General features: G+C 43.7%; 1 protein-coding gene across 1 annotated transcript in view; it reads left to right on the top strand.

Annotated features, from left to right (window-relative positions):
- Positions 1–3,144: 3,144 nt before the first annotated feature.
- LOC308166881 (dynein axonemal heavy chain 11) overlaps positions 3,145–22,947 on the top strand; it is a gene marked incomplete at both ends in the record, with an annotated part of 92,959 nt that continues 73,156 nt past the window's right edge. Inside the window, 30 exons of the mRNA XM_080541205.1 lie at positions 3,145–3,228; positions 3,517–3,663; positions 3,821–4,014; positions 4,166–4,355; positions 4,463–4,562; positions 4,731–4,942; positions 5,094–5,315; positions 5,641–5,808; positions 6,770–6,886; positions 7,790–7,927; positions 8,036–8,160; positions 8,542–8,737; positions 8,905–9,009; positions 9,105–9,500; positions 10,361–10,699; positions 11,072–11,326; positions 11,420–11,589; positions 13,227–13,449; positions 13,868–13,984; positions 14,449–14,535; positions 14,635–14,793; positions 14,977–15,060; positions 15,188–15,346; positions 15,802–15,924; positions 16,425–16,547; positions 18,922–19,146; positions 19,460–19,551; positions 19,726–19,852; positions 19,947–20,099; positions 20,215–20,448. Of these exons, the coding sequence (XP_080397331.1) occupies positions 3,145–3,228; positions 3,517–3,663; positions 3,821–4,014; positions 4,166–4,355; positions 4,463–4,562; positions 4,731–4,942; positions 5,094–5,315; positions 5,641–5,808; positions 6,770–6,886; positions 7,790–7,927; positions 8,036–8,160; positions 8,542–8,737; positions 8,905–9,009; positions 9,105–9,500; positions 10,361–10,699; positions 11,072–11,326; positions 11,420–11,589; positions 13,227–13,449; positions 13,868–13,984; positions 14,449–14,535; positions 14,635–14,793; positions 14,977–15,060; positions 15,188–15,346; positions 15,802–15,924; positions 16,425–16,547; positions 18,922–19,146; positions 19,460–19,551; positions 19,726–19,852; positions 19,947–20,099; positions 20,215–20,448 (5,064 nt within the window). The remainder of the gene's footprint in view (positions 3,229–3,516; positions 3,664–3,820; positions 4,015–4,165; positions 4,356–4,462; positions 4,563–4,730; positions 4,943–5,093; positions 5,316–5,640; positions 5,809–6,769; positions 6,887–7,789; positions 7,928–8,035; positions 8,161–8,541; positions 8,738–8,904; positions 9,010–9,104; positions 9,501–10,360; positions 10,700–11,071; positions 11,327–11,419; positions 11,590–13,226; positions 13,450–13,867; positions 13,985–14,448; positions 14,536–14,634; positions 14,794–14,976; positions 15,061–15,187; positions 15,347–15,801; positions 15,925–16,424; positions 16,548–18,921; positions 19,147–19,459; positions 19,552–19,725; positions 19,853–19,946; positions 20,100–20,214; positions 20,449–22,947) is intronic.

Here is a 22,947-nt window from a genome sequence, read left to right as displayed (position 1 = left end):
ATGGAATGTAAAAACGTTGACGCTCAATATCTCTGAACTGCCCTAAACGGAGATAGAACCTTCTCATTCTAAACGGAGATAGAACCTTATCATTCTAAACGGAGATAGAACCTTATCATTCTAAACGGAGATAGAACCTTATCATTCTAAACGGAGATAGAACCTTATCATTCTAAACGGAGATAGAACCTTCTCATTCTAAACGGAGATAGAACATAGAACCTTCTCATTCTAAACGGAGATAGAACCTTCTCATTCTAAACGGAGATAGAACCTTATCATTCTAAACGGAGATAACCTTATCATTCTAAACGGAGATAGAACCTTATCATTCTAAACGGAGATAGAACCTTCTCATTCTAAGCTCACGACTTCTTCATCACCAGTCTTGTGCCGTTCCAAATCATCTTTTCCTTTTCCTTTATTGCGGTGGTTTACCTACAAGGCCTAGGCCTACACACTTATATCGTCATGTTTTCACAAGACACTGAAACCGTAAGTCCTAAAACTTAAGAGAAATAACATTTTGTCACGTATAAAAAAAAACGAGTGTTGCTCATGATGAACTCTCTTCTATCCATGTTATGCAATTAAGTCTGGGGTTAGAAGGCAAACGAACATGGAGCGATAACGAGCATCACCCAGGCCCTCTAAAGAACACAGTGGTGGTCCCTGTTGTCACTTTGTAGGCTAGAGTCCTGTAGAGGGTTAGGGTCCTGTAGAGGGTTAGGGTCCTGTAGAGGGTTAGGGTCCTGTAGAGGGTTAGGGTCCTGTAGAGGGTTAGGGTCCTGTAGAGGGTTAGGGTCCTGTAGAGGGTTAGGGTTAGAGTCCTGTGGAGGGTTAGGGTTAGAGTCCTGTGGAGGGTTAGGGTCCTGTAGAGGGTTAGGGTCCTGTAGAGGGTTAGGGTCCTGTAGAGGGTTAGGGTCCTGTAGAGGGTTAGGGTCCTGTAGAGGGTTAGGGTCCTGTAGAGGGTTAGGGTCCTGTAGAGGGTTAGGGTCCTTTAGAGGGTTAGGGTCCTGTAGAGGGTTAGGGTCCTGTAGAGGGTTAGGGTCCTGTAGAGGGTTAGGGTCCTGTAGAGGGTTAGGGTCCTGTAGAGGGTTAGGGTCCTGTAGAGGGTTAGAGTCCTGTAGAGGGTTAGGGTCCTGTAGAGGGTTAGGGTCCTGTAGAAGGCATCCTTGGAGTGCGTGGGCCTGTATCCAAACAAAGGTGAGTTAAGAATCCCCACCACACACACTCTTCTAGGACGAGTGGGGAAATGATCTGTTACCCTAGAATTACTACATGTCATCTAGGTGTGCAAGACCTAAAATAGGTCAAGTTGCTATGTTATTAATCAGACAACACTAATGCAGATAATCAAGGCATGGTAATGTTACAACATGTCATTATCTGCTGCAGGTAATTACATTATTGACTACATCTCAAGAAATTCATGATGCAAGGTTTCCATATCCCTTATAGATAGGCTACTACTCTTTGTAAGTGAGATGACTGACTTAGGAAATAAGAGAAATACATCATTGCAATTAATTATAAAAACAGATTTTACAGATAAATTATGAATTATAGATACATTGTCGACCAACTTCATAGTATGCATCATTTTCCCTTTTCAGCACATGCTGGTATTAATACTGTATGCAACTCTGTTTGCAACAGATGATATCTTCACTCAGCAAAGGAGATCAAGAGGCTGGTTCATTTAAGGTGTATGCAGTACAAACATGACCTGTGTTTGGCATACTGTAGCTGACAATGTTTTTTTAAACAAAATGTTTAATGATGAAATATGTGATACAATACAATACTCTTTTGGGAACAGCTTGTATCTAAAATGTCATGCATATAGGCGAACAATTTCTATAACCTTTGTGGTATAATTGCTCACAAACACGACCGACGAATACCATGGTTTGAACTCAGATCTGCAATAACTTTGCTATTTCCTCCCATTATCTACCCTGACCAGTGGCACAACCAGGACAGGGTGAGAGTTCAGACCTTGTCAAAGAGCTGTTGCCACGGACAACATTGTACACACACATCCTAAACACAGGATCATCCTGGCCCAGATGAAACAGAACCGGACGTGGTGTCAGGATGAGAAGAGATATTTAGAATAGAATTTGGATATTCAGATCTATCTACCACTACCATGATATGGCTGTCTCACTTTCTTTCAAATAGGCTACCCATCAAATCTATCTATCGTGCAAACCATCTTTAAACATTTTCTACTACCAAAATAAGACTTTGAAAGCGGTGTGCACAGCCTAAACCACTCAACCTATTAACTTCAAATCACCTTTTAAATGTCCAAACTTGTGTAACTTGAGCTTGACTTATTATTATTTTTTTTACCATAGGCTACCATATATTTTATTGCCTGAATTTGCTTGAAATCCGATTAATTCCAATGGCCATTCAGAGTTTTGGTACTATTTAAACGTTTTAAACTTCAAGCCTTTTTAAGTTGCATGAATTAACATGGATAGAAAGCTACTGGGTTCGATACATTAAAGAATGCATCACCTCTTTCATCTTTTAAGCTTGACAACTCAATCCAACAGTAACATGTGTACTTAAATAACTTCTATACAGATTTGTGATACTCTTTAGACTTTTATAACATTGCTTAACATTTACACACACACACACACACACACACACACACACACACACACACACACACACACACACACACACACACACACACACACACTCAATCACTCTCTCTCTCTCTCTCTCTCTCTCTCTCTTTCTCTCTCTCTCTCTTTCTCTCTTTCTCTCTCTCGATCTATCGGATTATATCTATTATTATATCTATTGGACTATGGTCCAAACCATCTTTTGACCATCTAACTTGATCAACTACCAAAATAAGACTTTCAGTCAGTCAGATTCTATTTTGTTGATGGCGGGAAAGGGCTTCCTTAAATATAATATATGACGGGACCATTCGTCGCCAAGGAAACGACACCTGCCCCGCCCCCTAACATGACCGACTTCAGAGGACGATCTGTGGAGCTCGCGCGTGACAGCGTGCACGTCTGTCAGTCTGAAGCGTTGATACATTTAATTGTAGTATTGAAATATTGATACATTGTAGCGCAAACGTGTGAGAAGCAAAAAACAGGCAAAGCCATGTCTGACGAGGAGAACGTTCTCCCATTCTCCGAGGACGACAGAGCAAAGTTTATAGGGGAAAAAGTCTGTCGCATATTGCAAGTGAGAAAAAAAACATGGGAGAAGTATGTAACAATAGAGGAAAATCAGACAGTTCTTCAAAGCTTTTTTGAAAGGCCCAGTCAAATTCTGTTTTTGACCTCAACCTCGTCTGGTGCTCTCGTTGCTTCTACGGAGGTAAGACTGCTTGTGAAGATATAGATATATATGTTTATAAGGAGCCTGTGTGTAGGCCTGAATACTGAACTTAAGCTAGAGGCTACTGTATAACCTGACATATTATACATATAAACATATTAGAAACTCTCATGTTTCTATCTCCTACTATAGGTCTCACCTGCTACTGCTAAAAACCAAGCATTTTATGTTCTCAAAAAGAAAGCTGTGTCCATCAACTTTGAGAACTGCAGGAAAAGGTTACTGTTTGGGTCGGTCTCACCATCAGTACTTCCACAGCTGGCATACGCTGTTGAACAGGTAAATCATTTCCCCCTTGGACCCGACTACTTAGTCTGTAAACAAAATGAAAAAGAACAGAATAGTTATGAATTATTGCAGCTGTACATTGATAGTATACATGACACATTTTTTCCAAATACATGCATAGATATTTTGCTAAATCTTCTTTGTCAAGGTTTGTGTGCCACTTCTGTCAAACAAGAGCAACCATCAGATGTGGCCAAATCTGATGTCTCAAGATATCAGCCGACATGTAGAGAACATGAGAAACAAGACGTCGGTTGTCAGGGGCCAGTTTCTAGGGAAAACACTCCTGCCCATTCCAACAGCAACAGCCAGGATCGAAAATTCTCAGAGTACCATCAAGATGTAAGATATACACCACATCGTGATAAAGGATGCTGATAAAGCATTTACTGTTTCTGGGGTACTGCAGTAGTTCAATGCTTTTGAGGGATTTTAGGCTATAAAATGAAGTGTGTTTTATAAGTCCCCTCTATTGTTTCATTGTATAAACCAGGCAGGACAGCCATGACAGGACAGTGGTCCATGCCATTGAGTCCATGGTCATCAGCTGGACCCATCTGATCCAAAAGGTTTTGAAAGAGGATTCTGCTGAGCTTCTTCTGAAGGGGTTGAACCCAGGGCCCAGTGCTGAGCTGAACTTCTGGGTATCCAGGAAGGTCAATATTAACTGCATCTATCAGCAGGTGAGTCCTGTCCATCAAATGACATGCCGTTCTGTATGTCAACATACTGTATGATCCCAGGTAGCCTTTCAACATTCTTGACAAATCAAATGTATCCCCTGTCATAGCTCCAGAGTCCTATTGTCCAGAAGATGGTGAAGTGTTTAGAAATGGCGGAGAGTAGCTATTACCCTACTTTCAAAACTCTGATAGGAGATGTTTTGAAAGGTAAGGAATTGTGTCGATATGTCATGTGATGTCAATGTGTTCCATCGTGTTTAACCTAAAGGCAAGGTTTTCTGTCGATATAGACGGGTCCTGACATATGGCCATGCCACTATAGTGAAGTTGTCTCTTGAGAAGGTGAGTCTGACTGTTGTCTTCTGCCTGCTGAAGCGCTACAAGAGGCCCAAGATGTTGAACTCCATCTGCGGCCGCTGCGTTTACTACTGTCTCAACTGGAAAAGGAGGAGTTCCAACATGTTGAAACGTTCATTCCTCCTCTGTTCCACCTCCTCTTCCTCATCTGGACCCACTGTCCATCATATAGCACGCCAGCACACACTGTGGTGCTGCTTCAGGAACTGTGCAATCTACTCATTCAAGACGTAAGCTTTCTGAGATGGAATTTAGGACCACAATTAAACAATACTTAGTGAGACTGAATCCTAGATCAAACCCTTTCAAACCCCAGCTAAGCAGATGGTTTGAAAAAACTCATCAAGAAACTCATCAAGAAGTAACCTCTCTTCCCTCTAGGCCACAGACTACCTCTCTGTTGAGCAGCTGTTTAGGGACGACCCAGAGGAGGGCCTGGTGGGGCTACGCGTGGTGCTGAACGTCTTTAGATGTTTCAGGGAGAGTTTTCACAACCTGCGAGAGAAGTTGGCAAGCCTTGCCAAACATGCACACTGGGACTTTCCTTCCTCCATGGTGTTTACACGGTTCAACCGTTTCCACGATCGTGTACTACAGATAGAGGTGAGGACTTCTGTACTGAAAAATGTCCGATGTTCATTTCATTGCAATACGTTTGATTTAAAGGGACTATCCTAATTGTTTTACTCCATTGTTTGTAAAAATGTAATTGTATACAAACACTGTGTAACTTCAAAACGGAGTTAAAACTATTTTTGTTCTCACAGATGTTCAGTCCTTCATCCATAGCTCCGTTTAGGAATTAGAGTGGTTACATTTCTCCAGCTCCATCACTCACCTGTTTACCCCAAAAAGTGGTGGGATGACTGTTGACTGCTTTTTGAATCCCAGATGAATGATATTCTGGGTTTTTTGTGTGGCTTTTCAGGACCTTTTTGAGATCATGCTTGAGTTTCAAAGGTTGGAGAAGCTGGAGTTTGGTGGAGTCAAAGGGAAGGTCTACAGTGAACAGGCCTCTCAGATGCACAGAGAGTTCCTAGATCACTGCAATGTGTTTAAGGACAGTGAATACAACCCACTTGACTACAGCACTCAGGTAATGTTTGGCCTTTCAGATCCCTGGTTCAGAATTTCTATAATGAGTCTTCTGTCACAGATTGCGTTGTGTTACTAGATTGATGTGTTTATGACAACAAGTTACCATGTTGACCACCTCTGATCAGGAGCAGATCCAGGATGTTGGTTTAGTCAGGGTTGTATCTCTCCCTCTCTCTGATCAGATACCCCATGTTGGTTTAGTCAGTGTTGTTAGAGAAAATGCTGCTGGTTATTCTGAGAGCCATATAATATAATTGAAAGGTAATTCAGTGCCATATCTTACTTTGATCTGCATACCTACAGTATTGTAGATAAGATGCTCAAACAGTAAAGAAGTGTGATTGCCAACATGGAACTAATCAGTAAGCTATGTCAGTTTCTCGCAGTAAAAGTCAAAGCCTAGCAACATGACAACATCTACTGTACCTTGCCATTTTTGGACACAAATCACATACATCAATTGATGAGAGTCATCATTTGAGAAAATGGCATATCATTCCTACCTGATATAGCTATAGCTTGGATATTATATGTGACACATTCTACTGCTTAGGTCCTCATATCGGGATCTGATGTAATGATCAGGCTTTTCTTTAAAAAAAAATGAATACATTTCCACGTTGTTGAAAATCAATGACACATCGGTAGTCAACTAACACAGCTTGTTTTGTGAGCCTGCTAACAATGTAAAGTACTGTTATAGTTAACTAGGTAGCAGTGGGGATTACTCACCCAATCCACTGCGTTGCAGTATTTTGGCTTGACTAGCGATTCTCAACAACGTTGAAACATAGTTCTGTGTTTCAAAACAAAAGTCTGAACATTTTGATTGGTTGCCGACATGCGGACCAAATTATCAGACTGTGTCACACATTGTGGTCAAGGAAGTGCAATTTCATTACTAAGTTGTATCATTATTTCTAGTTCACAAATTATTTTGTTGGTTGACGTTGTTACAGGAGTTTGAAAGTGACTATGAAGATTTCAAAGAAAGAATTGTAGACTTTGATTCCCGTCTTGCCTCCATTCTTTGCTTGGCCTTCCATGATTGCTCAGGATTAGAATCAGCTTTCAAGGTAAGACAAATAGGCCCAATCCCATTTCAGCCCTTGGCCCCACCCCTCCGTTTTGCGCGTTCACGTATAGGGTAGGGGTAGGTGTGTCCCAATTCCTCTATTGTGTATGGGTAGGGCTAAGTGGCATGGCTACATAGCCCTCCAAACAGAGTTACAAACAGAGTGTTATGGGAAATCCCAGAATGCCTTGCGAATCATCGGCAGGATACTGGAGATCACTCTAGCAACAAAAGAAAGCCACAAATGTAATTATTTTCCTTGTTAATAAAGATTTAATAAAAAAAAAGTATTATTATTAATTTAAAAATCGCTGTTATGCCGATGTGTGCCGATAGCTGTGTGTCTAACGTTAGCTATCTAACGTTACATGTTTTAATGTTGATTTGTGCAGGATAGTCCTGCATTTTGATATATTTCTATGTCGCATTACCCCCCTTTGATGTCCCCCCTTTGATGACGCCTCCACGAAATGTAACTAAAGTCCAGCCGCGAAGTTTGTTGCACTGTTGTTACCGCTCCTCTAATATCAGTGCAGACTGGCAGGGTAGGAGCACGGGTTACTAGCCTACAGAGCACCGCTATTCTGTCATGAACTGGCCTGATAATGAAGCATTGTTCTTTTTTAAGTTGTGAACGAATCGTGAGCATCAATGCTTTTCTATGATACTGATGACGTATCAGGGTTTTGAAGGGTTATCCTATTTCATAGGGGAAGATTTTCAGCCACTACCCCTTGTAACTCTGTTCCGAGGGGCAAGCCCAAAAGCGAGTGGCACTCCAAAACGAGGGGTAGGGGTAAACATTTGAAATGGGATTGGGCCATAACCATGATGATGATGATGATGATGATGAGGATGACCATGTCATTAATATCATCTAATTTTGATTTGTACTTAATTAAAGCTGTTAGCTGTCTTTGGACCTTTCCTGGAAAGAAGTCTTATCAAGCAGATCTTCAGCCCCAAGGTTCTCGTCTTGCTACAACTCTTCAGAGAGGAGTTAGAAAAATGCAAAGACCTGTATAACTCCCAGCTACATCATGTAAGAACCATTGAAATACATGAAATGTGCTGTATATTCAATATGTCATCACTCCTGCTGTGAATTGTTCTCATTATGTAATGTATGTGAATTATTGATGTTTTACAGATGGAGAGTGGTCTGCCTTTGGTGACCAAGAACATGCCTCCAATGTCTGGAGCCTTAAAGTGGGCAAAAATGCTGCGGGACCGAATTCAAACACCCTGGGACTGTTTCAGATTTGTGCTTGACATGTAAGTATTGCTTACAACTAATCAGGGTTCCCACAGGTCCTTGAGGTCCTTGAAAGTTTGTGAATTTGAGAAAAAGAAATCAAGGTCTTAAAAGTTTTTGAAAATAGACATGGGTCATTGAAAGTGCGTGAATTCCCCCCTCTCTCTCTCTCTATCAAAAAAAAGAAAGAAAAGAATATTAAAAAATGTTTTACTTAGCTCGTAAACTAGTTCTGTCTCAAACTATGCCGTGTTGGGTCCTTGAATTTGAGGGAATTGAGTCTTGAAAGTCCTTTGAAAGGTGCTTGAAAGGTGCTTGAATTTGATGTTTCAGAAGGTGTGGGAACCCTGACTAATCTTATGGGCCGTGACAGATTTTACTGCATTTATACTTCTTCCCAGGTCCATAGTGGGGGCAGAGATGGAGGCACTGTACCACATGCATATGGAGATGTCTACTCTCCTAGACCAGTACGAGGAGGATGTCTACACAGACTGGTGCAGTGGCCTTGACCAGGCCTGCCAGTTCAACCTGGATCAGCCCCTCATCAACAGAGATGCAGCATCTGGACACCTCTCAGTCAACTTCCATCCAAAGGTAATGTTGTGTTATACGCGTATGGAGGACAAATCCTAGTTAGAGTTGCGCCACTAGTTTCGCTAAACTGTTCGTTGAAATTGACTTGCCCTTTGAATATCTTCAAAGAGTATGATGTGTTTATTTGCCAGATTGAGTTTGATTGACTGTTCCTGTTTTCATGCTAGCTGGTAGCAGTCTTGAGAGATGTGAACCACCTTCACATGCTTGATCAGATCAACATCCCCGATGCTGCGATGGCTGTGTTTGAGAAGAGACACTTGTTCATAAAGGTTGGAAACCAGCTAGATAAATGGATGAATTTCAGAACCGACTCAATACCACCAACCATGATCACTGATTGTATTCGTTCTTTTTCTTTGCCAAGTACGTAGGCAGTCTGCAGCTGTTGGTCCAGTGGTACAACAAGCTGAAGCAGACAGTACTGCAGGTGGAGCTTCCTCTCATCAGAGCTGAGCTGGTGACCGTGGACATGCAGCTGTACAGGGCAGAGACAGACCTCACATGGAAGGACCCGGACTGCTGGGGCTACATCAGCGCCACGGAGGACGCGGTCCACAGCCTGGAGAGGCGAGTGCAGAAGACCAAGGACAACTGTGACGCCATTCAGACCCTGATGAGAGGATGGAGCACGCAGGCCATGTTCTGCAGGAAGGACAACAAGAGAGACACTCTTCTTCTAATGGAAGACAGGGGGGACCGTGTGAACAGGAGATACAGCCTCATTCAGAGGGACGGACACACCATTCACAAACTGGTACAGGTACGTACTGTACTGTAAAACCTCCAATAAGCTCTCTGACTTCCGATTTGTCTCCAACAAACGCTGGGGTGACTAATGGCATAGAAGCATAAAGCACCTGTCCGTAATTCACACTGGGTCCACATATATTGTTTACAGGTATTTCTTCTCTGTTGACATTAGCAGATGATGCAGTTAACCCCTGGGTTACTCAAATATATTTGAGGTATAGGCTATAACTTGATATGTATGGAACGTTTCATTGTTTGTGTGCCCATCATTATAAACTCCACTGATATTTTAGTGCATTACTAGTCTTTGTTTGAATTATACAAATTATAATATTAATTATACTTAGACTCTTGGGGAAGCCCAACGTAGATCATTTAGCTTTTTTCTTTTAGGGGGGGACAAGATAGACATTTCAGTTCTTATGGGGGGGGGGCGATTGACAGCAGATTTTTTTTTTATGACTCTTACTTTTATTCTGAAGAATGTAAATAAATGTCAGCGTTGTTGAAAATCAGTTACACACTCGCTAGTCAAGCCGAAACATTGCAATGGATTCGGTGAGTAATCCCAACTAGGTAGTAGTGGGGATTACTCACTGAATCCATTGCATTGCAGTATTTTGCCTGATTTTGCCTATTTTACCTGATTAGCGAGTGTGTTATTGATTTTCAACAACGCAGACATTTATTTACATTTTTCAGAATAAAAGTCAAAACATTTTGGTCGTTCGCCGACTTGTTCCCGCTTTCACCAGCTGTTGTCACATAGAGGTTTTTGTGGGGCTCCCTGAACTCCCCTGGAATTCAAACTATGTTACTATTGCATCAATACTCCTCATAATTCCTAATTCCTCATATTGATTGGATCAGGAAAACATGTCCCTTTTCCGTGCCGACCCTGCTTTGGAGTCTTGGCGGTCGTACCTGGAGTATGTGGACGAGATGGTGGTGGAGGGCTTCTTCAGTTCCGTCAGAAGCTCTCTGGAGTTCTTTGTGGAGAACATGGAGGCGGTCGCTCCACGTCAGGCGGCTCCTCTGTTGGAGGCCCGCATGGTGCTGAGCTCCTCCCAGGTGACCTTCCTCCCCTCTCTGAAGCCAGACGCTGGAGACGGCCTCTACGAGCTGGTGGAGGGTCTGATGGAAGATGTGTTTAAGACGTCAGGGTGGGTGGAGAGGGTGGCACCTCACCTGGCTATGGACCACTATCAGGTAATGGAAGGATTGGGATACACGTTGTACTGGTATTTTACCTTTCAAGGGGAAAATGTTGCTGATTTATTTTGTCACTTTGTGACTCCTACTAGAATCCTTCAAAGCTGTCTAGTCCTGTGGCCTGGGGTGGTCCAGTGGTCTAGCACCGCGGTCTACAGTGCACACATTATGCCCATGTCGGCATGGGTTAGAATCCGGTCCATGCCCTGCTGACATGCCCTCTCTCCCTTCTTCTCCTTACTTTCCTGGCTGTCTTCACTGTATCTGTCCAATAAAATGAAAAGTATGAGTGGGACTGCCCCACTCAGAATCTTTTTTAAGAAAAACTGTCTAGTCCCGTTTCCACCTGTTATCCAACCGATCCACTAGGACGACATGGAGGAACTGCTGGATCTCCTGGAGCTGAGGCAGGAAGTGATGGAGCGGGTGGAGGACGTCATTAAGAAGGCCTTGGAGTACCAGAGGACGATGGACTGCTACAGCAGCCTTTGGCTGGACGACAGAGCGGAGTTCCTCCGGCAGTTTCTGCTGTATGGCCACGTGTTAACCCCTGAGGAGCTGGAGGGCTATGGAGAGGACGTGTTCCCAGAGGATCCTCCCACCATCGACAAGTTCAAGAAGCAGGTGAACTTGCGCAGACTACTTTTGCAGACGTTCTCACGATTCGATAGCCGGTTGCCAGTGAATTCTTATGTGATTCATGTCTCATTTTTCCAGATCGATTATTATGAAGACCTGTATGCAGAGATCAGCAAGCTTGAAGATTTCAGAGTGTTCGGGGGATGGTTTAGAGTAGATATCAAGTCATTCAAGATCAGTCTTCTAAACGTCGTGAAGAAGTGGAGCTGGATGTTCAAAGAGCATCTTGTGACATATGTCACCGACAGGTGAGATTCCTATCATTGTTCCTGCATAATTCATTGTTACAATAACTTGTATCTTAGGATTGACTATGTTTCATTCTACAGTCTGTTAACAATTTGTTCAATGGCGTCGTTTCAGTATTATCACTGTAGCACTCAGTAGCTTACTTAGCCTACCTGATGGTAAATCGGGGGGCGGCGGTAGTCTAGAGGTCAGAGGTCAGGTCAAATCATAATTGCTTTGTACTTGATTAGTTGAATCAGGTGTGCTGGTGTGCTAACCTAGAGGTCAGAGAGGCAGGTAGCCTAGAGGTTAGAGAGGCAGGTAGTCTAGAGGTCAGAGAGGCAGGTAGCCTAGAGGTCAGAGAGGCAGGTAGTTTAGAGGTTAGAGAGGCAGGTAGTCTAGAGGTTAGAGAGGCAGGTAGAGGTTAGAGAGGCAGGTAGTCTAGAGGTTAGAGAGGCAGGTAGTCTAGAGGTTAGAGAGGCAGGTAACCTAGAGGTTAGAGAGGCAGGTAACCTAGAGGTCAGAGAGGCAAGTAGTCTAGAGGTCAGAGAGGCAGGTAGCCTAGAGGTCAGAGAAGCAGGTAGTCTAGAGGTTAGAGAGGCAGGTAGCCTAGAGGTTAGAGAGGCAGGTAGTTAAAGGGTTAGAGAGGCAAGTAGTTTAGAGGTCAGAGAGGCAGGTAGTCTAGAGGTCAGAGAGGCAGGTAGTCTAGAGGTCAGAGAGGCAGGTAGCCTAGAGGTCAGAGAGGCAGGTAGCCTAGAGGTTAGAGAGGCAGGAAGTCTAGAGGTTAGAGAGGCAGGTAGTCTAGAGGTTAGAGAAGCAGGTAGTCTAGAGGTTAGAGAGGCAGGTAGTCTAGAGGTTAGAGAGGCAGGTAGCCTAGAGGTTAGAGAGCAGGTAGTCTAGAGGTTAGAGAGGCAGGTAGTCTAGAGGTTAGAGAGGCAGGAAGTCTAGAGGTTAGAGAGGCAGGTAGTCTAGAGGTTAGAGAGGCAGGTAGTCTAGAGGTTAGAGAGGCAGGTAGCCTAGAGGTTAGAGAGCATGTAGTCTAGAGGTTAGAGAGGCAGGTAGTCTAGAGGTTAGAGAGGCAGGTAGTCTAGAGGTTAGAGAGGCAGGTAGTCTAGAGGTTAGAGAGGCAGCTAGTCTAGAGGTTAGAGGTTAGAGAGGCAGCTAGTCTAGAGGTTAGAGGTCAGAGAGGCAGGTAGTCTAGAGGTTAGAGGTCAGAGAGGCAGGTAGTCTAGAGGTTAGAGAGGCAGCTAGTCTAGAGGTTAGAGGTTAGAGAGGCAGCTAGTCTAGAGGTTAGAGGTTAGAGAGGCAGCTAGTCTAGAGGTTAGAGGTGAGAGGTCAGAGAGGCCTGCGAGCAATCGTAAGGTCGCTGGTTCGATCCCCGCCTCAGGAAGGGAGCTGCATGTGAGCTGGTGACTGGAGGGTTGCTGGCATCATATTTAAGGTGCCTACCACTGCCGCTGTGACCTTGAGCAAGGCACGTAACACCTAATTGCTCCAGGGGCACTGACTATGGCTGACCCTGTGCCTAGAGCAAAAAATACCACATTCCAACAATTGATTAACAAGTTGATTGCATGACAATTTTATTTTTATTTTGTTATATTGGAGCAGCAATACAGTTGTGATTTATACAGTGTCAACATGTTTTAATCCCCAGTCTTGATGACCTGGAAGACTTTGTCAGAACCACAGTTGAGGGTCTGGGCCAGCCTGTGTCTGAGGGGGACCACCGGGGCCTGGTACAGGTCATGGGCCATCTCCTGGCTGTGAGAGACAGACAGGTGGCCACAGACAGGCTGTTTGAGCCGCTCAAGGACACCATCGCTCTACTGGAGTGCTACAGAGAGGCCATGCCAGAACAGGTCTACTCCAAACTGGAGGTGAGGAGATGTCCTGTAGTGAAGATGAGGTGAAATACCATTGATGCATTCTCAAGTCCATGAGACGCATTTAAACAATAATGCATTCAGTGGAGTGGTATACTGTATACTGATGCTTTTAACCAAAGTGACTGACAGTAGAGTGAGTGCATGTACTGTGTTTGGTATGTTTCATATTATGTTCCAATCAAACCCATAACCTTATCCAGCACAATGCTCTACCAACTAAACCACAGAGGACCACATTTGTAAATAACACTTGTGTTCTATCGCAAACTTATTCTAAACCCCAACTGCACAACTGTATATCGTGTGTTTTCTCTGGCAATAATAGCCATCCTGCCACTGAATATTGGTATAATACTACGTAATATGAATAACACTACATGTCATATGTATAACACTGGTGTCACTGTAGGATCTCCCTGAGAAGTGGAGTGGTGCTAAGAAGCTGGCTCTGTCAGTCAGGCATGAGGTGGCGCCTCTACAGAACGCTGAAGTGGCAGTTATACGAAAGCAGTGCACGGCTTTTGAGGTGAATCAACAGGTTCTTTAACCCACGAGTGGACCTTTGTTTATTTATTTATTTTATTTATTTATTTACCAGGGACAGTGCACATTAATCAACAAATCAGTTTCCACATCAATGTCAATGCGCCAGAGTTAGCTCATGAGCTAATTTCCATCTGTAGTCCCTGAGCAGGCTATTACACAATGAATGGTGTAGTGTCATTAAAAACATCAGCAAGCATAACAAAACGACACAACAGGCAACACACTACATGACAATACAAGACAGAGCAAGACAATACAAGATAAGCAGGCACAGCAAAATTACGCAACATTGCAATACAATACAAAACAAGACAATACACAGATACATGACAATGTGACAAATATAATTCCAAAGGTCTTTATCCTATGTTATACAAATGATCACTTGTTCAGTATCCACACAAGTAATTTGATCACACATGATTTCTGTTTCCCACGCCACAGTTGAAACAGAACAAATTCAGAGAGAGGTTCAGGACTGAAGCACCCTTCAGTTACAATGCGGTGAAGCCATACACCAGTCTGGAGAAAGTGAGTGTTCTAATATTTCATATTCAAACAGTATTTTCCATTCAAACGAGGTGAAATCTGTATATTCATTCAGAATTATTTTCATGTGCTACTGTCTAGTCCGACAAAGAGATCAGAGCCTTGGAGAAAGAGATAGTGGAGCTACAGGAGTCCAGTAACCTGTTTGACGTCATGATCCCCGACTACAGAGAACTCAAACTCTGCCGAAGAGAGCTCATTGTCCTCAAGCAGCTCTGGGACATGGCCGTGTATGTTCAGGTGAGCAGCCAAACTGCTGCTGTAGAAACTCCCAATATGTCACGACTGAAAGAAGGGCTGGAAAGTTGTGTGTCTGTCTGTGAGTGTTTAAACACCAGCGCTGCCCCGCAGCCTCCAAATGTCCTCATTAGGCGCCCGCACACCCCCCGTTCACTTCTGCTTGGTGCATCTTTATCTATGCAGTGCAGTGTGGAGGACTGGACAATGACCAAGTGGAGGGAGATAAACGTCCACCAGATGGATGCAGAATTGAGGAGGTTTGCCAAGGTGAGGTCACCTACCACATCACATCACCACCACCACTTCTGCTGCCTTGCTCTTCTCATCCACCATCAGTACTGGGAACAGATGTCCTAATAACTAATTGTGTTTTACCTACCTTCTGTTGGTGTAGGACATGTGGAAGCTTGACAAAGAAGCTCGGGCGTGGGCCGTGTACTCTGGGCTGGACCGGCACGTGAAGAACCTGTTGACGTCACTAAGGGCTGTCGGCGAGCTGCAGAACCAGGCTGTACGAGAACGCCACTGGGAACAGCTCATCAGAACCACCAAGGTGAATGAATACATACGTAGGTCTTACAGTACGGGTTAACACTTAATCAGCCATGATGTGAGTAAAAAACAAAGTGTTCTAACTTTGCGCTGGATCAAATTTCAGGACCCTCCTTTCATGACTTTTCCCAGATATGTGCGTTCTACCACCCCAGTATCCTTACATTTTCAAAATCACTTCAGGATAAGCTAGTATGAAGCTATTTTGCAGTTTTTCTGTGTAGGAAGCAGGCTAATTTACAAGCGGCCAACTAGTGGTCGTTGTGTGTAAATAGCAGGTTAGCATTTTAAAGAGGGGGGCGTTTGACCCCAGAGGCGGCTGAAATAAAAGCTGAAGTGTTGAAATAACAGAGGGGGGCGTTTGACCCCAGAAAGCGGCTGAAGTGTTGAAATAAAAGGCCTAGGGAAGTGCATGTTTGCTTGATGCTGTGAGACGGTACTCTCTCTCCTGTGCAGGTGGACATCACTATGACAGACGGGACTACCCTGGAAAACCTCCTGGCCCTGGAGCTCCACTTGTTCGAAGAGGAAGTCCGCAACATCGTAGAAAAGGCGGTCAAGGAGATGGCGATTGAGAAGGTTACTCATATCGCTTATCAATTTATATGGTGAAAGGCAGTACACCTGTACACCTTCCCATTCATTCAGGTGGTGTAACGGTGTGGGGGATGTTTTCTTGGCACACTTAAGGCCTGTTAATACCAATCAATCAATGCTTGAATGCCACAGCCTATTTGAGTGTTGTTGCTGACCATGTGCATCCCTTCATGGCCACAATGTACCCGTCTTCTAATGAAGAATCCAATAGAACACCTTTGGGATGTGGTAGAACTGAAGATTCACAGCTTGAAAGTGCACCTGAAAAATCGTCAGGAATTGCGTAAACAATGCAATCGTGTCATCACGGACCAGAATCTCCAAGGAATGTTTCCAACATCTTGTGGAATCAATGCCACGAATCATTGAGGCTGTTTTGAGAGCAAATTGCCCTATTAGTATAGTATAGTATTGAGTGTATGTAGTAGCAGAAAGTATTCATGTTTGTTGTTTTTTGTTTGTCTTTCCTCTTTTTGTCTCAGGTCTTAACTGAGATTAGTCAGACATGGGCAACGATGGAGTTCTCATATGAGGTTCATTATGGAACCTCAGTGCCTCTTCTGAAATGTGATGTGGAACTATTAGACACTCTAGAGGACCATCAGGTACATTTCAGCCGTTGCTATGTGTCATGAGTAGAATGAGTAGAATATGTTAAATACTTTAATACTAATTATATTATAGTTTTGCAGGTACAGTAACAGCTAAAGCTATTCAAAGTGTTCTTTTTAGGTGTTGCTGACACAGTGTTGAACAGAGAGGAGAGTGCAGGGAGGAGGTGCTCTGCTCTCTGGCTGTCTCTACTATAGAGCTAAGAGGAGGAAGCCACAACTATAGAGTCAACTGATTTATTGCTGGTGGGGGAGGATGGGTATTGTTGCTCTCTGAGGGTCTTTGTTGGTATACCACATCTGCTGGGCTGAAAGCTCTCCTCTTCAACCTCTTCCCCTCACTGGAGACAAACTAGCAGCTCCTCTCTCTCACTGGAGACAAACTAGCAGCTCCTCTCTCTCACTGTAAACAAACTAGCAGCTCCTCTCTCTCACTGTAGACAAACTAGCAGCTCCTCTCTCTCACTGTAAACAAACTAGCAGCTCCTCTCTCTCACTGGAGACAAACTAGCAGCTCCTCCCTCTCACTGTAAACAAACTAGCAGCTCCTCTCTCTCACTGTAAACAAACTAGCAGCTCCTCCCTCTCACTGTAAACAAACTAGCAGCTCCTCTCTCTCACTGTAAACAAACTAGCAGCTCCTCTCTCTCACTGGAGACAAACTAGCAGCTCCTCCCTCTCACTGTAAACAAACTAGCAGCTCCTCTCTCTCACTGTAAACAAACTAGCAGCTCCTCCCTCTCACTGTAAACAAACTAGCAGCTCCTCCCTCTCACTGTAAACAAACTAGCAGCTCCTCTCTCTCACTGGAGACAAACTAGCAGCTCCTCTCTCTCACTATAAACAAACTAGCAGCTCCTCTCTCTCACTGTAAATAAACTAGCAGCTCCTCTCTCTCACTGTCAACAAACTAGCAGCTCCTCTCTCTCACTGTAAACAAACTAGCAGCTCCTCTCTCTCACTGTAAACAAACTAGCAGCTCCTCTCTCTCACTGTAAACAAACTAGCAGCTCCTCCCTCTCACTGTAAACAAACTAGCAGCTCCTCTCTCTCACTGTAAACAAACTAGCAGCTCCTCTCTCTCACTGTAAACAAACTAGCAGCTCCTCTCTCTCACTGTAAACAAACTAGCAGCTCCTCTCTCTCACTGTAGACAAACTAGCAGCTCCTCTCTCTCACTGTAAACAAACTAGCAGCTCCTCTCTCTCACTGTAAACAAACTAGCAGCTCCTCTCTCTCACTGTAAACAAACTAGCAGCTCCTCCCTCTCACTGGAGACAAACTAGCAGCTCCTCTCTCTCACTGTAAACAAACTAGCAGCTCCTCTCTCTCACTGTAGACAAACTAGCAGCTCCTCTCTCTCACTGGAGACAAACTAGCAGCTCCTATCTCTCACTGTAAACAAACTAGCAGCTCCTCTCTCTCACTGTAGACAAACTAGCAGCTCCTCTCTCTCACTGTAAACAAACTAGCAGCTCCTCTCTCTCACTGTAAACAAACTAGCAGCTCCTGGGGGCATTCCATCAACGTCGCTAAAGGAAAATCCTGGCTTATTTTGGATAACTCTCGCGAGACTTGTCAGAATATGCCTGGATGTTTTTAGGAACTCTCGCGAGACTTGTCAGACTAAACCTGGATTTTCTTTTAGCGATGTTGATGGAATACCCCCCCTCTCTCTCACTGTAGACAAACTAGCAGCTCCTCTCTCTCACTGTAAACAAACTAGCAGCTCCTCTCTCTCACTGTAAACAAACTAGCAGCTCCTCTCTCTCACTGTAAACAAACTAGCAGCTCCTCTCTCTCACTGTAAACAAACTAGCAGCTCCTCTCTCTCACTGTAAACAAACTAGCAGCTCCTCTCTCTCACTGTAAACAAACTAGCAGCTCCTCTCTCTCACTGTAAACAAACTGGCAGCTCCTCTCTCTCACTGGAGACAAACTAGCAGCTCCTCTCTCTCACTGTAAACAAACTAGCAGCTCCTCTCTCTCACTGTAAACAAACTAGCAGCTCCTCTCTCTCACTGTAAACAAACTAGCAGCTCCTCCCTCTCACTGGAGACTGCAGAGTGGAGACCTGAAAACATCAAAAGGGTATCAAATTCAAGCAGTGGCTTATTGTCTAGCAATTTACCTACTTGTGAACACTCACACTAATATTATTATAATTATGATTATGATTATGATTATTAATAATAATGAATAATAATAATTATTATTATTAATAATAACAACAACAACAACAACAATAATAAAACGTGCCATTTAGCAGAAACGTATCTAAAGCAGCTGACAGTACAGAGGTCCTAGGTATGTGGTGGTATTCAGTAGTAGAGTGTAATCTAGTATGTTCTGACCTCTGGCCTCCCAGGTGCAGCTGCAGGGCGTCTCTCAGAGTCAGCATGTGCAGCACGTTCTGCCCCAGGTGGCGGGGCTGCAGGCCCGGCTGGCGGTGGCAGACTCGGCCCTGCTGGTCTGGCTGGAGGTGCAGAGGACCTGGGCCCACCTGCAGAGCGTCTTCACAGCCTCAGAGGACCTCCGCCACCAGCGGCCCTCCGACGCACGCAGGTTCCAGGCCATCGACACCCACTTCCAGGTCTCTATCTGCTGTTACAACAAGGCCTTTGACTGTTGAACCTGTGTTCATTCTTGTGATTTTTTTATTTTAATTGTTTTACTATGTTTGTAAATTATTATTTTTTTAGCCTTTTTTTTTTTTTTTACTCTGTAGCACTCAGAGATTCTTTTGAATGAGAAGTGCTATACAAATAAAATGCATTATTATTATTATTATTATTATTATTATTATTATTATTATTGTTACCTTTGAATTGAAAAGACAATCGATGAAATTGCTCATTCTTGTTCATGTGATGCATGGTATATACTGCTGCATGTTTTCTCTGAAGGACTTGATGCGTGATTGCGCCAAGACAAGGAATGTCATTGAGACCACGAATAAACCATGTCTGTTTGAGAAACTAGAGGATCTCCAGAAAAGGTTCCAATTGTATACACCTATTATAATCTTATATAACACCTATTATAATATATTCATATAACCTATAATAATCTTATATCGAAATGTTTGTAGAATTTGGTCATTCCTACTCTATTTAGAATTCCAAGATTTGACCATTGGATCTCAGTGTTGAACTGCTGTTTTCTGTTCCAGATTGGCGCTGTGTGAAAAGGCTCTGGCTGAGTATCTGGAGACAAAGAGACTTGTGTTTGCTCGCTTTTACTTTGTCTCCTCAGCTGACTTACTTGACATCCTCTCAAAAGGGAGTCGTCCTAAAGAGGTACAGTCAGATTATATATATTATTATTTTTTTACTTCGACTGCTCCGATCAATAGGATAAAGATAAATTACATCATTGCTCTTCAATTTACAGGTCACATGCCACCTCTCAAAATTATTTGATAATATGGCGGATCTTGAATTCTCTGAAGAAGAAGGACTGGATTCCAATAATGTTGCAGTGGGGATGTACAGCAAAGAGATGGAATATGTCCCGTTCCAAACACCCTGCCACTGTGTTGGTCCGGTAAGATGACCGTAATACGCTAATACAACCTATTCATGTAAAAAAAATATTATACAATCAATTACCCTAATCATTCTACAAAACCCCTGCTGTCGTCTATGTGGTTGTGTGTCAGGTGGAGGTGTGGCTGACCTCTCTGGAGAGCACCATGAGGGAGTGTGTGAGGGGCCACCTGGAGCAGGCTGTGTCCGTGTACGAGGACAGGTCCAGGGAGCAGTGGGTGTTGGACTACCCTGCTCAGGTCTCACTTACCAGCTCACAGATCTGGTGGAGCAACGATGTGTGGATGGTGTTTGAGAGGCTGGAGGAGGGCTTTGAGTCAGCACTGAAAGACTATAACAAGAAACAGGTGACTGGCTGACAATCAAACACCTTTGCGGGGTCTTCTAGCTCCTAAAATGATCCATGAAGAGTAGGTTCCATAAGTGTATTGTTTAGTGAAAGGATAGTATAGTAAAGTATGAGTATAATATCACAGTATTGTAAACATTTTGACGGTATGACGTATCGGATTGGTATCGTTTGTTTCGTAATAATTAAAGTTCAATGAGTATGCATACGTTGAATCGATGCATTAGGCGAGCTCACATGGAGATGGTTAGGGGTAGGGAACGTGTATGCATGGGAGAACAGGTAGGTTTTGAGGTGGGATTTAAAAATGGAGAGTGAGGGTGAGTCTCTGAGTGGTTGAGGGAGAGAGTTCCACCGGCGGAACGCAGATATGGACGCAGATTACTAATCAGATAAGTGACCCTAGACTAAGTGTGATTTAATCCTGGACCAGGGCAAGCAACTCCACCCCCTTTACAATATGTAGAAGTCTGTCTTTCCCTGTCCTAGATATAGTAGACACATTTTTCTCTCTGGTCTCAATCCCGATTTAACGTAAAATCTGCCTCCTGTCTCGATGGAAAATGTGTCACGTTGTTCTAGCAGGTCAATCTGGTTTGTTCCATGTAAATTCGTGGCTTTTTCATCTTGCGCATTTTGTCAAGCTTTTTTCGTGTCACACATATGCTGTTCCATTCAGAGATGAGAGGTAACGTTTCTGTAGTGTCATAGACTAGAATACTCATGTTCCATAGAACTCTGATGGCAGAAAACAACAGTGTTTGCTGATGAGTTCCATCAACTATTGTGTTTTTTCACGACACTACTAGATGAAGTAGCAGGAAGGAAGTGAGTTGGGCATTCAGATACACACTCACCGGCCACTTTACTAGGTACACCTTGCTAGTACTGGGTTGGACCCCCTCATTTGCCTTCAGAACTGCCTTAATTCTTCGTGGCATAGATTCAACAAGGTGCTGGAAACATTCCTCAGAGATTTTGGTCCATATTGACATTATAATAACATCACACAGTTGCTGAAGGTTTGTGCCATGAAAATATCCCCCACACCATTACACCACCACCAACATTTTCGCCCAGAGAACTGCCGCTCACTGGATATTTTCTCTTTTTCTGACCATTCTCTGTTACCCCTAGAGATGGTTGTGTGGGGAAATCCCAGTAGGTCGGCACTTTCAGAAATACTCAAAACAGCCCGTCTGGCACTAACAACTATGCCACGTTCAAAGTCACTTAAATCACCTTTCGCTTCCATTCTGATGCTTGGTTTAAACTTCAGCAGATCGTCTTGACTATGTCTACATGCCTAAATGCATTGAGTTGCTGCCACATGATTGGCTGATTAGATATTTGTGTTAACGTGCAGTTGAAAAGGTGTAGCTAATAAAGTGGCCGGTGAGTGTAAAGATAGAAAGAAGGTGTACTGCGAACTGGTTCTTTTTGCTTTGTTATTGACTGGGTTTACTGTATGAACCTGTGGTGGAGGTGGGAACAGGCTGAATGTCTTACGTCTTATGAAAGTTGGGGCGGCTGTGGCGCAGGAGGTAGAGCCCACGTCTAATGATCGCAAGGTTGGCAGATTGGCGGTTCGAGCCCTGGCTGGCCACATGTCGAAGGGTTCCCATGGGTCCTTGAAATCCTTGAAAGTTTGTGAATTTGAGAAAAAAAAATCAAGGCCTTAAAGGTTTTTGAAAATAGACATGGGTCATTGAAGGTGCTTGAATTCCCCCCCCCCTCTCTCTCTCTCTCTCAAAAAAAAATGTATTAAAAAAAAAAAATGTTATGTACGTAATTATAGTAGATACGTCTCTGTATTGCTTAACTTAACACAGTAACTTTACACATATTTCAAAATATATTGTTTTGCTGTGCTGTGGTAGAGAAGGCAAGAGACCATCTAGTGTTCAAGCCTCTACATTCAAACCTCTACATTCAAACATGTAATTGTTGTCTGTGAGCGGATAGTTCCTATTATATACATTTTCATCTAGATCTGTCTCAAACTATGCCGTGTTGGGTCCTTGAATTTGAGGGAATTGAGTCTTGAAAGTCCTTGAAAGGTGCTTGAATTTGATGTTTCAGAAGGTTTGGGAACCCTGCCTTGGGCAAGACACTCAACCCCAAATTGCTCCCAGTGAGCGGGCCAGCGCCTTTCATGGTAGCTTGCTGCCATTGGTATGTGAATGTGTGTGTGAATGGGTGAATGAGAGGCCGCTGTAAAGCGCTTTGGATAAAGGCGCTAAGTGTCAGTGCACTGTCAGTGCATGGTCTGTGCTGTTCCATTCTCTCCCAGGGAGCCAGTGACCTACATGTGCTGAGGGCTGAGGGTGGGTAGAGAGAGCAGTGTTACGTGGTGGTGTCCTCACAGCTGCTGTATCATCAGTGTTGTCAGTTTCATCAGCAGTACTTAAGGTTAGCGTGTCCTTGGCCGCTGTGTGAATAATCTCCCTCTCTCCCTTCAACCTTACGGTACTGTACTGATTGGATCTCTTGTCGT

Source organism: Nansenia antarctica (genome assembly GCF_963989245.1).
Source record: "Nansenia antarctica genome assembly, chromosome: 10".
NCBI classification, from domain to species: domain Eukaryota; kingdom Metazoa; phylum Chordata; class Actinopteri; order Argentiniformes; family Microstomatidae; genus Nansenia; species Nansenia antarctica.
Note: the sequence above shows the minus strand (reverse complement) of the source record. Positions and strands in the feature narration are given on the sequence as shown.